The sequence below is a fragment of the Chiloscyllium plagiosum genome, unplaced genomic scaffold, assembly GCF_037043375.1.
Source record: "Chiloscyllium plagiosum isolate Xiang-an unplaced genomic scaffold, Cpla_swu_hap1 HiC_scaffold_1, whole genome shotgun sequence".
NCBI classification, from domain to species: domain Eukaryota; kingdom Metazoa; phylum Chordata; class Chondrichthyes; order Orectolobiformes; family Hemiscylliidae; genus Chiloscyllium; species Chiloscyllium plagiosum.
The window spans coordinates 988,416-1,011,064 of record NW_028270139.1 but is presented as its reverse complement, the minus strand read 5'-3'; the positions used below and the strand labels follow the sequence as shown (position 1 = coordinate 1,011,064).

The window sequence follows — 22,649 nt, the reverse complement described above, 5'->3', positions numbered from 1 at the left end:
TGGAATATTGTGTGCAATTCTGGTCTCCTTCCTATCAGAAAGATGTTGTGAATCTTGAAAGGGTTCAGAAAAGATTTACAAGGATGTTGCCAGGGTTGGAGGATCTGAGCTACAGGAAGAGGCTGAACAGGCTGGGACTGTTTTCCCTGGAGTGTCAGAGGCTGGGGGGTGACCTTATAGAGGTTTACAAAATTATGAGGGGCATGGATAGGATAAATAGACAAAGTCTTTTTCCCTGGGGTCGGGGAGCCCAGACCTAGAGGGCATAGGTTTAGGGTGAGAGGGGAAAGATATAAAAGAGACCTAAGGGGCAACTTTTTCAGAGGGTGGTACGTGTATGGAATGAGCTGCCAGACGATGTGGTTGAGGCATTTGGATGGGTATATGAATAGGAAGGGTTTGGAGGGATATGGGCCAGGTGCTGGCATGTGGGACTAGATTGATTTGGGATATCTGGTTGGTATGGATGGGTTAGACCGAAGGGTCTGTTTCCATGCTGTACATCTCTATGACTCTATGACTCTAAGAGAGATTGGATTGTCATCATTAGAAAGTCAGTGGCTGTGGGTGACCCAAGACACGTGTACAGACGGATAGTCAGAATTTTTTCAAGGGTGGGAGTGACAAAACCAAAGAGCCATAGGTTTAAGGTGAGAGGGGAAAAGTTTAAAGGAAATGATCAACAAAAGAACTGTAGATGCTGTGAATCAGAAACAAAAACAGAAATTTCTGGAAAAGCTCAACTGTCCCTTAGAAAGGTTCTGAAGGAGGGTCACCAGACCCGAAACTTTGTCACAGATTTCTCTTCACAGATTCTGCCACATCTGCTGCATTTTTCCAGGAACTTCTGTGAAAGTTTAAAGGGGTTGTGTGAGGCATGTTTCTTGTGCAGAAGATTGTGGATGGCTAGAATGTAAACTCCTGGAAGGTGGGAGAAGCAGAAACTATCATAACATTTAAGAGGCATTTCGACAGACACATGAACAGGCAGGGATATGGATCTTGTGCAGGCAGATGGGATTAGTATTGAATGGCATCATGATCCGCACAGATATGCAAGTCCGTAGGGCTGTTCTGTTTTCCATGTGGCAGAATGTGTGGAGTGAGAGTTTATATTTTGAGTACATTATGTCTCTTCTTTAAAACACAGATTGAGTGATGGCATTTTGAGAGAAGCAATGTAGAAAGGAAATATATATTTTAATGGCACAAATGGAAAGAGCAGGGACAGCAGGAATGGGTGGATAATGTGTACAAATCTTTAAATGAGAGAGGACATAAAATACATTTACCAATACATATGGGATTTTGGGCTTCATTAATAGAGGGAATGAGAACACACTCATGGAAAAGATGCTGCCCTTTTGCTAAAGTTCTAGTTAGGTCACAGTCAATCATTGTATTTGGTTGTGGTCACCACAATCCTGCTCAGGAAAGGAATGTGGGCCCTTGAGAGCCTGGTGTACAGATTTACTGGAGTGGTTCATTGACAAAGAAAATGTCGTCACTGGGTTGACTTGGAGAAATTGTCATTTTCTTTGAAGAAAACAATTTGAATGTATTTTTATAGTGCTATACAAGAGTATAACAGATGTAGAAATATTAGATACATATATAAAAAAACTACTGTATGTAATAAGTGATGGCACAAGGATGAAGATCAGATTTAAGGTTTTGAAGAAAACAAGTTGAATGTGTTTTTGGTAGAGCTGTACAAGATTACAACAGATCTGGATATAGCAGACTTAAAAAAAAAAGTGTATCCAATATCTGAAGGCGCAAAGATTAAGATGAGATTTAAGGTTTTGAGAAAGTGGGACATGAGCAAATATTTCCATTGACTGTATTGGCTGGAAATATGCAAAACATGCTGCATATTAGAGTAGTGCATGTAGAGATGTACAATATTTGATTAATAAAATTATATGAAACCTGAGGGAATACAGTTACAGGGTGAATGAGAATACGGGATTGTGCTACAGAGAGCCAGCTAGGATTAATGAGCAACGTGGCTTCTTTCTGTGCCATAATGCATCTGTTTTGTACTTGCTTAACTTCTCCTGATTGCTTGTCTCCAGGAATTAATTTTAGGTAAATCTGCTCCGTGCTCCAACTCAGGCCAGCACGGGTTGCCCATTCACAGCAGTGGATAATGTTCACTGTTTTATATAGTGTTCTGGAGAGTCACCAGGTAGCGTATACAGAACTGATCACATCCTCCAGAGTGGCCTAACCAGGATTGTGGATATCTCAGAACACAGAACCACAGCAAATCCTGAAATCCTTTCCGACTGATTGAGGAAGTAAGATATTTTCCTTCCACAGTCATCAGGGCGATGATATTCATATTCTGGTGCAAGGAGTGACTGCACGATGTCTGTTTGGAATCTGCAAATCCTTCCCATTTCATATGATCTGAAAGGTGATTAGAGAAAAAAGTCCATCACTGACAGGAGAGACAAATATTTCCTCTAAGTTCTCTTTGCTGCGACAAAGGAAGGGAGCACATGCACCCTGCCACACCTTACCCCATAAAACACTCTTGTTCGGTCCCTGATATATAACACTGAGCCCTAGCTCCACCTACTGATCTTAAAACAATGATCATTTTCCCATAAACCCCCAGGGTATTGCCCCCAATAAAGATGGCGGCGGCAGCTAGGGCCACGTGCTGCCTGAGGCCCACAACCCTTTTCCTGTTTTGTGCAAGAGTGGAACCTGGTGGTTCAAATTCTGGTCTACATTTCTATACAATTATCCCCCTATAAAACCTCCCAGACCACAATGACTTCAGTTTCATCTGAATATCGGTTTCTCTCCCCACTTTACCAGTTCATGTATTCATCGCACTCACTCACACATTCATCATTGTAGAACTGCACCTGCATTCAATCTCCAGCAGGAACTTGAGTCCCGTGTTAAGAATATCCCGCCCCCTTTATTCCAATTGCTTGGAGTACCAACCGCTCCCGTCCAGTCCTCCAGTCCATCCCTTCTCTCTTCTTGGCCTGAACCACCGTTAATCACGCGGGCCCCATTATAAGCTGGAGCATGAGCAGCGTTTCCTGTGTCTCTGAGTTCCAGGAGTGAGGGTAAGGGTTCACCCTGAGGTTGGGAAGGAATGTGCCCCAGTCGCTCTCCTCCATGGTTAACATATATCTCCTAGATCCGGAACACAAGCTCCACTACAACTGACTTTACAGTTAGCCGCAATAAGGGGCAATGCTGCAAAGGGGCTGGCATGGTTAGGTTCCCAGTCTAAAAATAACTGACGGTTCTGAGGAAGGGTCGCCGGACCCGAAATGTTAAGTCTGAAATTGCTTCACAGATGCTGCCAGACCTGCTGAGAGTTTCCCACAACTTCTGTTTTGTTTGTGAATAAATATTGTGTGTGTGTCTTTAGAAATTGCCACTGATCTCCACCAACTGGTCTGCAGCAGAATGGGGGCAATGATGTGGAGGAGTGAGGCAGAATACAGGGAACACAGTTTTCCCCACTAACAAACTCATTAACACAGAAACAGTACTTTCATTATCCACCATTCCATCCTGTCCCGTGATGGCGGCTTCTGCCCCTCTGAAGGTAGAGTTGATACAGTCGTTGCAGGAACTCTCAGGATCTCTGACACTCTGGGTGGAAATGAAAACCATTCTCACAGTGAGTAGGGATTTGAGCGTCTGTAACGTCTGCTGGAACCTATAGGATTGACCCGATAGAAGGAATGGGATACATCTGGATTACAAATTGGAATCGATCAAGTGAATGCACGGATGGGGTTGAAAAAATGTTCAGTTTTATCTTTAAAAGAGACACAAAATGTAAGGATTGGGGCCAGTAACAACCCTTGGCCATTCTAATATCTCGAGAGCCAGATCACCCTTTCACTGGTTCGACACTAACTTTATTATGTCTACAATAAGATTTTTCTATTTATTCATTCTTGGAATTTCGGTCTGACTGGCTGCTCAGCATTTAGTACTTGTCCCTTGTAAACTATGAGAAGGTGGTGGTGAACTGTATTTTTAAACTTCTGCAGTCTATGTGCTGTAGGTTGACCCACAATGCTCTGAGAGAGAGAATTCCAGAATTTTAACCCAGCAACGTTTAAGGAACTGCGATATATTTCCAAGTCAGGATGGTGAGTAGCTCAGAGGTGACCTAGCAGAGTGTGGTGTTCTCATGCACCGGCTGCTCTTGCCCTTCTGGCTGGAAGTGATTGTGGATTTAGGAGGCGCTGCCTGAGAATTATTGGTCAATTTCTGCAATGCATCTTTGTTTGTTTATTATTAGAAGCTAATATTAAATGTGATTAGAATTTTGAAGTTCCTTATAAAAGAGATAATTCTGAAAATGGGAAGCTGTACAGGAAAGATGTCAAGTTTTCGAGATCCTGCCATTTTGTTGATTTTGAGTTGGCTTCTCATCACTACCCATCATAAATGCCCTGGACAAGGTGAGAGTGACATCCTTTCTTGACCTGCTGTCTTCCCTGGCATATCTACAAACCTACATTGCTGTGAAACAGTTCCGGGATTTTTACCCAATGACACGGACGGAATGACGATAGAGTTCCACGTCAGGCTAGCGTGCAACTTGGAAGAACTTTGAGGGTGTCAAACAGATCCACAGTCCCCCTACCCTATTCTCATAACCCTACAATTCCCCATGTCTAATCCACCTAACCTGCACATCTGTGAATATTGGAGGAAACCCACGCAGACACGGGGAGAATGTGCAAACTCCACACAGACAGTGGCGGGTTGAATCGATCCGGCCTCCCTGGTGCTGTGAGGTAGCATTGCAAACTGCTGAGGCACCGTACTGTCCCTAAATCCTGCCAATAACCCATGCGGTTTGTTAATCAGAAATCTGAAACATAATAAAAGGTATGTGGGAGAACACATAAAATCCCAAAGGCGGATTGTGAAATGGAGCTGAATGAAACTGGAAATGTGTGAGGCTGGTTGGAGCTGAAAGTTCTCATGAAAGCTGCTGCATTGTCATTAAAATCTCACCTCCATTCACTCCTATTGGCTGGAAGACTAGCCCCCACATGCTCTATCTTCAAGTCCCACCCCTCATTCACTCCCACTGGATGGGGGACCAGCTACACCTATGTTCCTCCAGCCCCGCCCCTCACTCACTCACTTTTCCAGTTTCATCCAGATGTTTATCCAATGACCATTTAAATGCCCTGCAACTTGGTGAGTCTACTGCTGTTGCAGGCAGGGCGTTCCACACTGCTACTGCTCTCTGACTAAAGAAACTACTGCTGACATCTATCCGATATCTATCACCCCTCAAGTTAAAGTTATGTCCCTTTTTGCTAACCATTACCATCCGAGGAAAATCGCTCTCACTGTCACTCTATCTCATCCTCTGATTATCTTATATCTTTCATTTAAGTCACCTCTCAGCCATCTCCTTTCTAACAAAAACCACCTCAAGTCCCTCAGCCTTTCCTCATATGACCTTCCCTCCTTACCAGGCAACCTTCCAGTAAAACTCCTCTGAACCCTTTCCAAAGCTTCCACATCCTTCCTATAATGCAGTGACTAGAACTGTATGCAATACTCCAAGTGCTGCCACACCAGAGTTTTGTACAGCTGCAGCATGACCTCATGGTTCCCAAAATCAATCCCTCTATCAACAAAAGCTAACACACTGTATGCCTTCTCAACAACCCTATCAATCAGGGTGACTACTTTCAGGGATCTATGTACATGGACACCGAGATCTATCTTCTCATCTGCATTACCAAGAATGTTACCAATAGCCCGATATTCTTTATTCCCGTTCCTACTTCCAAAGTGAAACAGCTCATACTTTTCCATTTGCCAGCTCTCAGCCCAGCGCTTCAGCTTATTTTTGTACCTTTGTAACCTGCAACATCCTTTGGCACTATCCAGAACTCCATGGAGTTTAGTGTGATCTGCAAATTTACTTACAAATCCTTCAACGCCCTCATCCAGGTCACTTATAAAAATGACAGACAGCAATGACCCCATAACTGATCCTTGCGGTACACCACTAGTAACTGAACGCCAGGATGAACGTTTCTCATCAACCACCACTCTTTGTCTTCTTTCAGCTAGCCAATTTCTGATCCAAGCCGCTAAATCACCCTCAATCTTGGGACTCTGTAATTTGTGCAATAGCCTACCATGGGGAAACTTATCAAACACCTTACCAAAATCCAGATACACAACATCAAACACTTTATCCTCATCCACTGGTTCGGTCACCATCGCAAATAACTCAATAAGGTTTGTGAGGCACGACCTACCCTTCAGAAAAATTGTGTTGACTATCCCTAATTAACATCTTCCTCTCTAGATGGTTCCAAATCTTATCTAGTATAACCTTTTCCAACACTTTACTCGCCACCGAAGTAAGGTTCACTGATCTATGAAGACCAGGGTTGTCTCCACTCCCCTTCTTGAGCAAGGGGACATAACGTGCTATCCTCCAGTCTTCTGGGACTATTCCTGTATACAATGACAATATAAAGTTCAAAGCCAAAAGCTCTACCTGATGTCCTACCTGAGTTCCCAGAGAATACTAGGATAAATCCCATCTAGCATGGGGTCTTATATATTTTTACACTTTCCAGAGTTGCGAACATCTCCTCCTTGTAAATCTCAATTCCATCTAGTCTAATAGTCTGTATCTCAGTATTCTCCTTGACATCATTGTCGTTTTCGAGTATGAATACTGATGAAAAGATATTCATTTAGCACTTCCCCTAACTCCTCGGACTCAACTCACAAGTTCCAACTATTATCCTTGATTAGCCCTAATCATTCTGTCGTCATTGTTTTATTCCTGTTGTACCAATAGAAAGCTTCAGGATTTTCCTTGATCCTATGTGCCAATGACTTCTCATGGCCCCGCCTCGCTCTTTTTAGTTCTCCCTTTAGATTTTTCCTGAATAACTTGTAACTCTCAAGCACCCTTACTAAGCCGTCACGTCTCATCCGAACATAAATCCTCTTCCTCTTGTCAAGAGATTCAATTTCTTTAGTAAACCACAGCTCCCTCGCTCGACATTGTGACCACGCCCTACTGTTTCCTTCCCGATAATATGCATCCTAAGGATTTTGTAATCGCCTCATACTTGCTTTTATACCAACAATAACACTTGCCCTGCGGTGTATGCCTATCCCTTTAAATCACTAAAGTAAACATAACCGAATTCTGGTCATAATCACTAAAGTGCTCAACTACCTCCAAATTTAACACCTGGCTGGGTTCATTACCCAGTACCAAATCCAAATCCTGAGGGTGAAATTGGCTAATGCTGATCGGGAGGGTTTAAACTAATTCAACAGGGAATTTAAATTGTAGTCCAGTGTCCAGGAGGTTGAGAGTCGTGATGTCAGATGGCCTGTCTACAAACTTTGTCAGGAAATCATCCTCCATACATTGGACAAAAACTGACCCATCTAAAATTGTCAAACTATAGCGCTTCCAGTTAATATTTAGAAAGTTAAATTCATCCCTCACAACTACTCTATTACTCTTGCTCTGATCCAGAATTATCTTTGTTACCCTGTCCTATAAATTTTAGAACTATTCAGAGGCCTGTAGAAAACTCCCATCAACGTGACCTCTCCTTTCCCGTTTCGAACCTCAGTCCATACTACCTCAGTAGATGGGTCCTGAAGCGTCTTTTCTGCCACCGTAATACACTCCTTGACTAACAGTGCCACACCTCCCCCTCTTTTACCACCTTCTCTGTTCTTACTGAAACATCTATATCCTGGATCCTGCAACAACCATTCCTGTCCCTGCTCTACCCATGTCTCCAAAATGACCACATCATCGAAGACCCAAAACCAACCCACTCTGCACGTTCACCCACCTTAGTCCGGATGCTCCTGGTTTTGAAGTACGCACACTTCAAATAGCCTTCCTGCTTGCCAATGAACTCTTGCGACCGTGAAACCGTATTTCTGACATCACTACTCTCAACCTCCTGGACACTGGACTACAATTTAAATTCCCTGTTGAATTAGTTTAAACCCTCCCGATCAGCATTAGCCAATTTCACCCTCAGGATATTGGTACTCCTCTGTTTCAAGTGTGGACCATCCTGTTTGTATCGAAAATCCCTCCTGCACCATCTCTGTAGCCACGTGTTTAACTCCTCTTTCTCCCTATTCCTCACTTCGCTAGCACATGGCATGGGCAATAAACCAAAGATAACAACTTTGTTTGTTCCAGCACTAAGTTTCCCACCTTGGCCCGTGAATTTCTGCCTTAAATCCCCATCTCTCTTCCTACCTATGTCATTGGTGCCTATGTGGACCATGACTTGGGGCTGCTCTCCTTCTCTCTCAAGGATTCGGAAAAAATGATCCGAGACATCATGAACCCTGGCACCTGGGAGGCAACACACCAACCTTGAGTCTCTCTCGTTCCCGCAGAACCTTCTACCTGCTCCTCTAATTGCAGAGTCCCCAGTGACTAATGCTCTGCTCTTCTCCCCTCTTCCCTTCCAAGCATCAGGGATAGACTCTGTGCTGGAGACCTGTACCCCATGGCTTACCCGTGGCAATTCATCGCCCCCAACAGTATCCAAAATGGTTTACTTGTTATTGAGGGGAACGACCAAGGGGCTCCCTGCCCTTTCTGCCAGTTCCCTTTCTGTCCCGACTGTAATCTATCTACCTTTTCCTTGTAACTGAAGTGTGACTACCTCCCTTTAACTCCTCTCAATACCACCACCCTGCCTCCCGAATGATCTGAAGTTCATCCAGCTCCAGCTTCAGTTCCCTAACATGGTTTTTGAGGAACTGTAGTTGGGTGCACTTGCCACAAAGGAAGTCAATAGGGACAGTAGTGGTGACCCTTACCTCCCACATTCTGCAGAAGAAACATTCAACTGCCCTAACCACCATTCTTAGTTTCCAAAGGGAAAGTAGAAAAATAAAGATTTTCTTTAAAAAGCTAGTTACCTTATCAAGCTGATGCACAGAACTTTTTTTTTTGGTTAGAGGAGGGGGATGGGGGGCAGACACTACCTAAATAATATTTCGAGTAACACAACCACCCAAATATATTGACATAGCTTTGACAAAGGGTCAGTTAGACTCGAAACGTCAGCTCTTTTCTCTCCTTACAGATGCTGTCAGACTTGCTGAGATTTTCCAACATTTTCTCTTTTTTGATTTCAGATTCCAGAATTCGCAGTAATTTGCTTTTTTCGCCCAAATATATTACCTCATTTACTCAGCAGTCCGGTGTCTGCTCCTGCTCAGCTAGCACTCTGCCTATTCATGATATAAGTTTTTAAGGTAGTAATTCACCTTCCCGTCAGCCCCGGTCGACTCTCCCGCTCTTCCTGCAGCTGAAACAAAAATGATATCAACTTGACCATTCTTAATTACTGCGTTAATGTCATTTTCTTTTCTAAACGGATATGGTCATTGGCAACTGTCCAGTCCTCTGCTGCATTATCCATATTGATGGAGAATAGAATGATTCTAATCATTCCCTGCTATTTCTACTAACCCTTCCTTCAGTGAATGCAATGCCTTCTCTCCTGACTTGTTAAATGTCATGCATCATTGTGATAGAAAAGATCTTGGATTGAAAAGAGTTAACTGGAGCTGTTTACTCAGTGATTGTAATTAATGTCAGTCTCCAAGGATTCTAACTGTATGGTTTGAGGTTTTCTGTTTTCTATTAATAAGGGACTCCTTTCAATGTGTTATCCAATAATATGAACAGGAGCATCAGGCCTGATACGAACAGGGATAAACAGTTCCAGAGAAAGGGAGAGGACCGATCGAAATCTGAGAATAACACACTGCAATGTTACAACAATGGATCAGAATCTGAGAATAACAGATGGGAATGTTACAACAACGGATAAGAGTCTGAGAACATTAGGCTGGAATGATACAACAATGGATCAGAATCTGAGAATAACAGAGTTGAATGTTACAATAATGGACAGGAGTTTATCTTTGGGTCTTTACTATCTTTCTCAGGATTGGACACCATTGACATGGCGGATCCAGGCTGCACTTTGGCTGATTCAAGTTGGTTACTATCCAATCCTCGCTATGATTGGTGTTCCTGGTAAGTCTCTCTAGCTGACTATGAACTCTATTAACCATGTTGCACAGAAACAATATCCTAGTTATTTAAATCTGAAAGTATTTATGCACCTGCCATAATTGCTTCAATCTCTTATCAAACTCTATCTCTAATCAAACAACTATAATACCAATATCTGAGGAGGATACAGACTATTCACAACACCCAGGAGCGACACTGTCCCGAACTGATTTCTGTTTCAATATTCTGTCCAGCACAAACACTAGACACTACCAACTCCACACTATCCCACCCTTCATGTCAGGCGGACAACAGCTGCTGAATAGCCCATCACCTGTACTTTAGCTCCGGGAATCAGTTTAACTTGCTTGGTTGGTTGACTGACTTATGAAGTAGTGTAATGCCAACAGCATAGGTTCAATTCCCATCACTGATTTGTGGTTACCATAACAGCCACTCCTTATCAACGTCTTCATTGATCTGAGGTCTGATGGCCCTCAGATTAAACAACCACCAGTTGCTCCTCTGTAATGAGTGAGCAGCCCATATGATCTGGTAAGACTATGGTTACACAGCACATCCACTTTTGTTCTATCCAGATTCACATATTTCTGTTCTCTTTTGCCTACAAAGCAAATTGCAAGTAATTCAAATGAAAACATTGCTGCTGTTCTAACTGTGCATAATGTTTCCTGGGGAGATGGTGTGATTGTGGTAGTGTTGCTGTATGAGTAACCTAGGGCCATAGGCTTATATGTGCTGAAATGGGCGCAGATCCATACCACGCTCAACCAGCTGCTGCAATTTACAACAAGTCTGTGATCACAATTACTGCAAGTTGACTTTAGTGAATTTACTTGATTAATCTTGATCCATTCATGCCTGTTACAGAAAAGATATTGCAATCCTTGTTCCATCTGTGCCATCTGTGACTTCAAACAAACACAAATGTTACTTGCTCTGAACTGTCCTCTAGAATGGCTGAGCAAGCCACTTAGTTCAGGGCGATTCAGAACAGATAACAAAAACTGATCTTGCCAGTTTTGCCCAAGTGTTGTGAAAGATTACCAAAATGAAAGATGAATTCCTTTCCTCTGTCAATAGAATTTTTCCTGAAAATCCTTCCCATTTCCGTATGTGTCTAATACCCTTTTTAAAGTTAATTCTTTTCCCACTGGTTCTCTCAATGAATGTCGTGTCTGCCTTCACAAGCACCAGTGGTGTTGGCATTAGAGATGTCAACCTTTAGAAATGGTATGGGTTATACTGTCGACCATTTCTATAGAACGAATAATTGTCCAACCTTTCAGATTGCTGAGTATAATTGGACATCTGACAACCTTTCTTTCAAAAGGGAAATATTTCCAAATAAAGAAGCCAAATGACTTGGAGGCAAATTTGAAAGTGATGATGACTGACATCCCAGTCACTGCCCATTTTTATTCCCCTTCTCCAAATTCGCATAAACCCCTTTCCATCCTCCAACTCCCTTTCGAGCTCCTCTGCCTCCCTTCCATTCCTCTGATCGACCCTTCCTTTCAAGTAGAATTCTGATTAATTTTTTCCATTGACCAAACTGGTCATATCCTCTACCTGTATTTATCTGTTCCTCCCTCACCACCCTGCGCCCCTACTAATTCAAAACCCTCCCACACTCCGCCCCCTTTATCTGCAGCTCCACTTTCACCCCCGCATCCTGAAGATGGGTTACAACCAAGCATTGATTTCTCCACTACCTGATGATGCCTGGCTTGCTGTGTTCTTCCAGCCTCCTGATAGTCTGCTCAGGGCATAGCTTAGGCCACTTTTGGAATACTGCATGCGATTCTCGTGTCCCTGCTTTCAGAAGAATATTGTTAAAATTGAAAGTGTTCATCAATGTTTTACAAGGATGTTGGCAGGTTTGGAGAGTTTGAGCTATACGGAGATGCTAAATAGACTGATTTTTTTCCCTGTAGGTTCAGAGGCTGAGGGGTGACCTTACAGAGGTTTATAAAATCATGAGGGACATGGATAGGATAAATCAACAGGGTATTTTTCCCCATGGTTGGGGAAATCCAAAACTCATAGTGCATAGGTTTAATTTGAGAGCAGAAAGATTTAAAAGGAATCTAAGTGCAACCTTTCCACATCGTGAATGGTGCGTGTATGGAATGAATTGTCAAAGGTGGTGGTGGAGCCTAGTACAACTGTAACATTTAAAGGCATCTGGATTTGTAGATAAATAGGAATTGTTTCGAGGGATATGGGTCAAATACTGACAAATGGCACTCCGTAATTTTAGATATCTGGTCGGCATTGGCGATATGGACTCAGAGATCTGTTTTCATGCTGTACAGTTCTATCACTCTATGATTAAGTCATAGGAGTCGACCATTTGACCATCTTGCACCGGTCAATGAAACCCTAACTGAACTGATTGTAATTTCAGCTGCTCCTTTGTGCAAATACCTCACTATCTCTGATGCAGTTGTCTTCCATAAATCTAACTGACTCTTCCTTGATATCATGATATCATGATATCCCAGCATCCATTAATGTCTTTGGAAGCTATTTCCATATTGGAACATCTCTTGGAGAATTTCTCCTCGTCCCTGTTCTGATCGAGATTGGAAGGGTCACTGTTTCCTTTTCAAGGCAAACTCCTGTGATGGTCATAACAAATTTTATATGCGTTTTTAAAACTGTTAAATGGTGAAACGACTAACGATATAGTCGTCACACTGGGTCAAGTTCAGTATTGGGAATAATTCAGGCAGTTTTATTTAAACAACATTAAGTAGCTGGTTTATTGCAAAAATACTTTTTTCAAACACAGTTGCAAAGATAAAAGAGAAATAATTTAGACAATATAAACACAGACAATATGTTTATCTTCCTAAAATACCACACATGCAAACACACATACTAATACATACAAATTCTGACACACAAACTGACATACACATACACAAAATCATATCTAATGGCAAACAGTAAACAAAAAAATGCAGAATAATAACTTTAAAGTTTTTTGTTTCTATATCATATGTATCTAGTGAGAAAAGGAGAATTGGCAGATTGTCCCAAATGTTATCCTTATTCAAAAGCTATTCTGCTCACACAAGCTGCTGGCACAGGGGTTTCCTCTCTTGTATTGATACAGTCAGTGGAGAGAGTCCAATGAATCTTTGACAGGAATCCTTCACGTGTGATAAACATGACTAACGAGTTTCAAACTCTCACACTTTGGGGTGAGAAGAGGCAAAGACAGAGAAAGGAATCAATGGACCACACCTATTTAGGAAGGTAACATTTTCTCCCTCTCTACGTTCTAATAGTATTATCAAACTCTGAAATTACACCATATGTGGTCTCCTTGCAGATTCTCCTGGCTGTATGACTCCATCCTAGTTCCATGCTCTACGTGGGTTCATCTTTGCTGCTGTTGCACACAGTACATTTTTCCTCACCGAAAAAAGACCCCTCTTTAAAATTTGACAATTTATTTATATGTTTGCACACATTTAGTGTCAGTTCTTAATGTTGAGAAATAAAGGGAGGCTAACGAACTCAGGAGACTAAATTTGATGTTTTGAAAACAATTCACTTTAGAAGAGGAACTGTTGAAGGTCTTGAGATTTGATCAATAGGGTCAATGTTTTGAGGAGTATCAGACAGAGTATAATTTGGATAAATGTGAGGTATTGCGTTTTGGTAATACAAACAAAGATAGGACTTATGCAAACAATTGTTTGGCCTTGGATCGTGTTTTAGAACAGAGAGACCCAGAAGTTCAAGTTCATAATTTTTTGAAGTTTATGTCTTTTGTAGACGGGGTGGTTAAGCAGACGTTGCGCACTAGCCTTCATTGTTCAGAGCTTTGAGTATAGGAGTTGGGATATCATATTGAGTGTGTACAAAATGTTGATGAGACCTCTTCTGGAGTATAGTGTCCATTTCTGATCGCCCTGTTACAGGGAGGATGCTATTAAACTGAAGAGGTTTCAGGAAAGATTTAGCAGCATGTTGTTGGCAATGGAGGGCTTGAATTATAAGGATAAGCTGAATAGGCTGGGACTTTTGGCACTGGAGAGTAGTATATTGAGGAGTGACCTTGTAAAGGTTTGTAAAATCCTGAGGGGTGTAGATAAAGTGAACGGCAGGTGTCAATTTCTCTATGATAGGGGACTTCAATATTCAGGATAGAGCATTTTGAAGGTCAGAGGAGAAACTATTATTAAGGACATGATGGGTGACCTTTTGTTCACACAGAAAGAGATCAGTGTGTGCAAAAAATGCGCATTTCAGTAAAAGGTAAGGTTTGCAGGGATAAGGGACAAATGTAGTCAGGTGGGAGTATTTTTGATTGGGAACACGGACAGTGGGGACTCATTGGACTGAAACGTCTGTCTCCATGCTGTTTCACTCTATGACTCTATGAATATGACTCTTTAACTTTTGTTAAAATTAGTTAATGACAGATGGAGGAAGGTGTAGTTTGCCTGATTTGCAAGGAGTAGCAGATGGTCAGAGAGTACAGCAGAGTATAGATAGATTGGAGCGTTGGACAGAGAAATAGCAGATGGAGTTCAATATGGGGAAACGTAAGGTAATGCATTTTGAAAGAACCAATTCAAGAGCGAACAATACGGTAAGTGGAAAAGTTCTGGGAAAATTCATGTACAGAGAAATCTAAGTGTGCAGGTTCAAAGTTCCCTAAAGATGAAAACGCAAGTCAGTAGAGTGGTCAAGAAGGCGTATGGCATGCTTTCCTTCATTGGACGGGGTATTGAGTATAAGAGTTGGCAGGGCATGTTACAGTTGTGTAGTACTTTGGCTCGGCCACATTTGAAATTAGGTGTACAGTTCTGTTCACGACATTTAAAAAAGGATGTGGATGCTTTGGATAGGGTGTACAGGAGATTCACCAGGATGATACCTAGTATAGAGGGCGCTACCTATGAAGAGAGGTTGAGTAGATTTGGATTATTTTTATTAAAAATATGATGGTTGAGGGGGGGGGGGGACCTGATTGAGGTCTACAAAATCATGATTAGTATAGAAAGGGCAGATAGCAAGAAGCTTTTTTCCCAGAGTAGCGGACTCAATTACATGCGTTCAAAGTGAGAGGGGAAAGGTCTCAGGGAGATATGTGTGGAAAGTTCTTTACAGAGAGGATTGTGGGGGCCTGGAACACGTTGTAAGTGGAGGTGGTGGAGGCGGGAATGATAGCGTATTTTAAAATGTACCTAGACAGATATATGAATGGGCAGGAATGAAAGTGATACAGACTCTTAGAAAATAGGCAGAAGGTTTAGATAGTTGATCTGGATCGGCGCATGCTCGGAGGGCCAAATGGCCTGTTCCTGAGATGTAATTTCCTTTGTACTTCACAATGTCTGCGTTAAATTGACTACTTAGTCATAAAATGGATTGCAAAGTGTTAGTTTCCCATGCAAGATGACACATCCACCCAATACCTAAGCTCAGGTTCTTGTACGATTGAATAACAACATCTCTCACTCAAACTGTTAATCCTTCATAATACAAGGCTTTCATCTCAGGAACGATAAAGTGAAGCATCTTGGATGGTTTCTGAAGCAAATAAATCTTTTTGTTCTCTCAGTTTAGAGAATCAAAACTGCACACTGTGCATCAGATGTGGGCATAGCAATGCTCTGCACAGATGCTGTAAAATAATCCTTCGATTAAACCTTCTTTTGCAGCAAAATTCTTTTGCAGCAGCATTCCATTTAGCATCTGAATCATGTGTGGCATTTTCAGACTAACTTTATGTGATTCAAAGAACAAAGAATGATACTGTACAGGAATAGGCCCTCCAAGCCTGCACCTTCCACACTAAAACTCTCTTCACTTACTGTATCCATATCCCTCTATTCTGTTCTTATTCAAATATTCTTGAATGCTGCCATTGTGCCTGCTTCCATCATCTCCTCTGACAGCTCGTTCGATGCACGCACCACCCTTTCTGTGAAAAACCTACATTGCACATCTCTTTTAAACATCCCCTCCAGCACTTTGAACTGAGTCCCCTAGTAATTGACTCCTCCACCCTGGGGAAAAGAAAAGCCTTTTACTTTTCACTCTATCCATGCCATTCACAATCTTATACAGTTAGACAATAGACAATAGGTGCAGGAGTAGGCCATTCTGCCCTTCGAGCCTGCACCACCATTCATTATGATCATGGCTGATCATCCTTAACCAGTATCCTGTTTCTGCCTTATCTCCATAACCCTTGATTCCACTATCCTTGTGAGCTCTAACCAACTCTTTCTTAAATGAATCCAGAGACTGGGCCTCCACTGCCCTCTGGGGCAGAGCATTCCACACAGCCACCACTCTCTGGGTAAAGAAGTTTCTCCTCATCTCTGTCCTAAATGGTCTACCCCATATTTTTAAGCTGTGTCCTCTGGTTCGGCACTCACCCATCAGCAGAAACATGTTTCCTGCCTCCAGAGTGTCCAATCCTTTAATAATCTTATATGTCTCAATCAGATCCCCTCTCAGTCTTCTAAACTCAAGGGTATACAAGCACAGTCGCTCCAGTCTTTCAGCATAAGGTAGTCCCACCATTCCAGGAATTGACCTCGTGAACCTACGCTGCACTCCCTCAATAGCCAGAATGTCTTTCCTCAAATTTGGAGACCAGAACTGCACACAATACTCCAGGTGTGGTCTCACCAGGGCCCTGTACAGCTGAAGAAGAACCTCTTTGCTTCTATACTCAATCCCTCTTGTTATGAAGGCCAGCATGCTATTAGCCTCCTTCACTACCTGCTGTACCTGCATGCTTACCTTCATTGACTGGTGTACAAGAACATCCAGATCTCTTTGTACTGCCCCTTTACCTAAATTGATTCCATTTAGGTAGTAATCTGCCTTCCTGTTCTTGCCACCAAAGTGGATAACCATACATTTATCCACATTAAACTGCATCTGCCATGCATCTGACCACTCACCTAACCTGTCCAGGTCACCCTGTAATCTCCTAACATCCTCCTCACATTTCACCCTGCCACCCAGCTTAGTATCATCAGCAAATTTGCTAATGTTATTACTAATACCATCTTCTATATCATTAATATATATTGTAAAAAGCTGCGGTCCCAGCACTGATCCCTGCCGCACCCCACTGATCACTGCCTGCCATTCCGAAATGGAGCCGTTTATCACTACTCTTTGTTTCCTGTCAGCCAACCAACTTTCAATCCAAGTTAGTACTTTGCCCCCAATACCATGCGCCCTAATTTTGCTCACTAACCTCCTATATGGGACTTTATCAAAAGCTTTCTGAAAGTCCAGGTACACTACATCTATTGGATCTCCCTTGTCCATCTTCAGAGTTACATCCTCAAAAAATTCCAGAAGATTAGTCAAGCATGATTTCCCCTTCATAAATCCATGCTGACTCTGACTTATCCTGTTACTACTATCCAGATGTGTCGTAATTTTATCCTTTATAATAGACTCCAGCATCTTTCCCACCACTGAGGTCAGACTAACTGGTCTATAATTTCCTGCTTTCTCTCTCCCACCTTTCTTAAAAAGTGGTACAACATTAGCCACCCTCCAATCCACAGGAACTGATCCCGAATCTATCGAACTCTGGAAAATAATCACCAACGCATCCACGATTTCTCGAGCCACCTCCTTCAGTACCCTGGGACATAGACCATCAGGCCCCAGGGACTTATCAACCTTCAGACCTAACAGTCTCTCCAACACCAATTCCTAACAGTCTCTCCAACACCAACACCAGTTCAGGTTCTTCAGCCCCTGTTACCTCAGGGAGATTGCTTGTGTCTTCCCCAGTGAACACAGATCTGAAATACCAATTCAATTCTTCTGCCATTTCTTTGTTCCCCGTAATATAATCCCCTGTTTCTGTCTTCAAGGGCCCAATTTTAGTCTTAACCATTTTTTTACCTTTCACATACTTAAAAAAGCTTTTACTATCTTCCTTTATATTTTTGGCCAGTTTACCTTCGTATCTCATTTTTTTCTCTGCGTATTTCCTTCTTAGTAATCCTCTGTTGTTCTTTAAAAGCTTCCCAGTCCTCCGTTTTCCCACTTATCTTTGCTATGTTATACCTTTTCTCTTTTAACTTTATGTGTTTCTTAACTTCCCTCATCAGCCACGGCCAGCCATGCCTCCTCCTAGGATCTTTCTTCCTTTTTGGAATGAAATGAACTGATCCTGCATCTTCTGTCACGTCACCTCTCAACCTGAAGCATTCCAGTGAAAACAAGCCCAGTCTACCCAACCTTCTTTCATAGCTAAAATCCCTCAAACCAGGCAACACTCTGGTAAAATTTTACTGTACTCTCTCCAAAGCATTCGCATTCTTCTGATATTGCGGTGATTGGAGCTGTTCACAATATTTCAAGTGTTGCCTGACTGAAGTTCTATATCACTGTAGTCTATTACGTGTCTATCCTTGTACCCAATGCCCCTTCTAATGAAGACAAACATGCCATAGACCTTTTTTCTACCTTATCTACTTGCGATGCCACCTTCAGTCACCTGTGGATCTGCAAAACCAAATCCTTCTCCATATCAATAGTCTGAAGGTTTCTCCCATTTACTGTCTAAATTCCATGTGTACTTGACTTTCCAAAATGCATCTCCTCACGTTTATTCCGATTAAACGCCATCTGCTGTTTTTTTACCTCATCCCTCCAATTGATGCATATTCTGCTGTATCCTCTGACAATCGTCCTCACTATCTGCAACTCCACGAACCCTGTATTGTCTCCAGACTTGCTATTTAGACTAGCTACATTTTTTTTTGCAAATCATTTATACAGATCACGAACAGCAACAAGCCCAGCACTGATCCCTATGGAACACAAAAAGTCACAAACCTCCATTCTGAAAAGCATCCTTCCACCATTACCCTCCATCTCCTACAACTAAGTCAGTTCAGTATCCATCTTGCCAGCTCACCCCTGAAACCATGAGACTTCACCAAGTATTTAATATTCATATAATAGTAATTATAAATCCCTCTGTGTCACGGACTTCTGCAAGCTCTCATCATTTAAATAGTTACTTTTTAAAAAATATCCTTCTGCCAAAACACAAGATTCCTATTGCACACATTAAATACTTTCTGCTGAAGCAAATACTTTGCTCACCAACTTCCCTGTCTGTATCCGATTGCAAACTCCCCACATCCAGTTAACAAATTATGGAATGACGATTCTGGTGTATTAGCAAATTGAGCACCAATCAATTGGGTAATCCAAATCATTGATATAGATTGATCCCAGAGGCCCTCCACAAGTTACAGTTTTTCAACCAGGAAACCAGTATTAATGTGTCTATTCGCTACTTCCTGTTATATTCATAAGCTCTGCTTTTCTTGCACAGCACCTTAGACGGTTTAAAATGCCTCCTACTATGCAGTGGAGTTCACTTGAAGAGCTGAATAACGTCAAATTGCTCCTGTCTAACTCCTTAGAGGGGCAGAATGGTTTTCTGCTGTGTCGTTGTCTGATTGGCTGACTGCAGTATTTCTCTAACTTTGCAGCAGCCCTGAGGTGTGGATTGATAAAACAACACCTGAGTTGCAGTTGGTTATTCGGCCCTTAAGGACTGCTACACCATTCAGAATGCTCATGGCTGATCTGACTGTGACTGAACACTCTGTTCCTGTCTGTTCCCAATCATCATTGACTTTACTTTCCATCAAAGATCAATTGAGCTCAGCCTTTGCTGTCACCAATAAACCAGTCTTCCATGTTTATTGGGGATGCAAGCAAGACATATAGCGCCTGTCTAAGGAGAAATGAACATCCTTAATTCAATCTTAAATGGGAATGTGCTTATTTTTAAATATATTAACCTGGCAATAAATTATTTGCAAAAAAGGAACACACATAACACCGCTCCAGACCTGTCTCTCACTACCTTTGATTCTTTCTCAATCGAGTATGTACCAAACACAGCCTCCATTGCACACTCGCGAGACATTTCCACGCATCATAAGACCATCAGATGTTGGAGCACAATTAGGCCATTTGATCCACCAACTTGTTCTGCTATTCAAACATGGCTGATATGGTTTCAAGGCAAAAGTGGGAGCAGTCTACCAGAGCCACAAAAGTCGGAACAATAGAAGCAGCCTGAATAGGTGTGGTCATGGTCTCACCGAATCAGGGCTTTTCACATTTAATTTGCATCAGTGGTAGCTGGGGTCTCAGCAGGGTTGAAAGTTGCACTACATATTGCCTGGCTGCTACTCTCTCTGAGGCTACTTTTGATGTTTTTTTTCTCCTGGGCAGTTAGAGTTGCATGTGAGAGAATCTGTTTTTCTGAATTTGCCTTTTTGACCAGGGTATGTTTATGGGATGTTACTACATTGGAGCATTTCCCTATTTAGTCGGAAAGAAACTATTGCTCTGCTAAATTTTCCAATCGTGTTAAGTTATCCCAAGCCCCTCTTTCTTTTGTTGCATTTTAATTGTACTGTTTGAATAACTTGTGCTTCAGAGTTTTTGGTTTTGATCTGGTCTGTAACACAGTGTAATAGGATCTCACTTGTTTTGGGGATGGGCGGTCATTGGAATGGGGTCAAAGGTGCTTTCCCTCTTGTGTTCAAAGTGACCCAATGTCAGCCTCTGCTGACCCACCAACTCCATTGCAGAAGCAGCTGATTTCATTGAATCCCTCCAATGTTGAATGTCACACTCACACACATTCACACACACACACTTCCATACTCGCACACTCAAGCAGACCCTCTCTCATATACACACTCTCTGTCACGCACACACAAATACACCCCGCACACTCACACAGTCCCCTTCTCACAAGCTTATACTCCATCACACTCATGCACACAATCTATCAAACACGCACACATGCACACACACACAAACTAATATGCACACACTTCCATGCGCACACTCACATGCACGCACAGTTACAGACATACACTCGCACTCTGCCCCACCCCTTCCCTCCCCCCCCTCCCAACACACACACACACACACTCTCTCACATGCACACATATAAATTGTGGGGTGAAATTGCATTTGAAGAATTGTATTGGTAGATGCATTCTATTTTGCTAAAAAAGCACACAATCTGCAGGCAGTCAAGGCAAGCAGTCAATCCATGCGACATTTTATAAATTGCTACTTTGAAATTAGAACCAGTCCAACACAAGATTGGAATACATGCAGACTCTAACCTCACACCTTTAACACATTGTCTGAGCTGAAATGACACTTTTTAAAATAAAACCTTGTTATCTCAGGAATGTGACTTGATTTAAATTCTGGGATTTACATATTAATGGATCGAAATCTGTATCCCATTCTAAAATATGAAAGACTTAACAGCAATTTCGGTTTTCTCAATATATTGTATCAGTTGATCAGGCTTTGATCATGTGTTATAATTTCCGTGCCTTATAATCCGGCTCCACAGCTATGTGATGAAAGAACAGCGCTCCAAAAAGCAGGACTTCAAAACAAACCTGTTGGCTTATAACCTGGAGCTCTGTGATTTTTAACTTTGTCCACCCCAGTCCAACACCAGCACCTCCACATCAATGTTGAAGCAGGACACCTAGTCAATCAAGGCCACATTGACCACCTGAACAGCATCCCACCTACCTACGTACACTATCCCTGTGTGGCCCATGGCTCAGCCACATAACCTGCAAGTTGCTGGACACTATGGGCAATGTAGCATGGTCAATCCACCTGGGAGAAAATGGGAGCACCCAGCGGAAAGCCATGTAGGCACAGGGAGAATATGCAAACTCTACATAGGCAGTCGCCTGAGGGTGGAATCGCACGCCTGTACCTATCACTGTGAGGCAGCAGTGCTAACTACAGAGTCACCACACTACCATTTGTTTGGGAAGGTATTGAAGAATGTGAATCTCTCACATTGCACAGTTATGTCCTTCAAGTTATGTCCTTGGAGACACAAAGCAGTTCGCTCGATCCCTTACAATGTTGTCCCTCGGATGTTTCACAAGGAGATGAAGGTGTCCAGAGTTGACCCACACCTGCCATTGGGTCTGTTTCAAGACTTCAAAATACTTCTTCAATTATCATTTCCCAGAGTGCAGAAAGTGCAACAACATTATCTCAGCTCCTTACACAGTGGTTCACTTGGAGATGTTTGAAGACAATTGCGATTTAAATAGACTTTAAAGTATATACTCTGTCTCAGGAATCCTGCCCAAAGACAAACTATTTCCACATTTCAGAGGGGGCACAGACATTTCACCAAGTGATCCTCAGGCCAACTGCATTCCTCTCCACACCAGTTAACCATGTGTTTGTATTGATGGTGTTATCAGTTTGGATGATCCTTTGAGCTGCTGCACCCTCTCGTCAGTGACTGAATCCTTGATAGTGTGAACACGCCACAGCTGTCTGTGCAGTGGCATGGGAGTGCCAGCAGAGGGTGATATTCCTTCATTTTAACCACAGACACTGCCAGACCTGCCTGCCACACACAGAAATGCAAACTCACTAATACAGATAGTTACCCATACTCATACAGCCACACGGATACGGATGTGCAAACACACATACGTACACACACATA

General features: G+C 42.3%; 1 protein-coding gene across 1 annotated transcript in view; it reads left to right on the top strand.

The window, feature by feature from the left end:
- Window positions 1-9,831: 9,831 nt before the first annotated feature.
- Window positions 9,832-22,649, top strand: part of LOC148152051 (putative G protein-coupled receptor 139) — a 34,304-nt gene continuing 21,486 nt past the window's right edge. Inside the window, exon 1 of the mRNA XM_087992529.1 lies at window positions 9,832-10,090. Coding sequence (XP_087848655.1) covers window positions 9,832-10,090 — 259 coding nt within the window. The remainder of the gene's footprint in view (window positions 10,091-22,649) is intronic.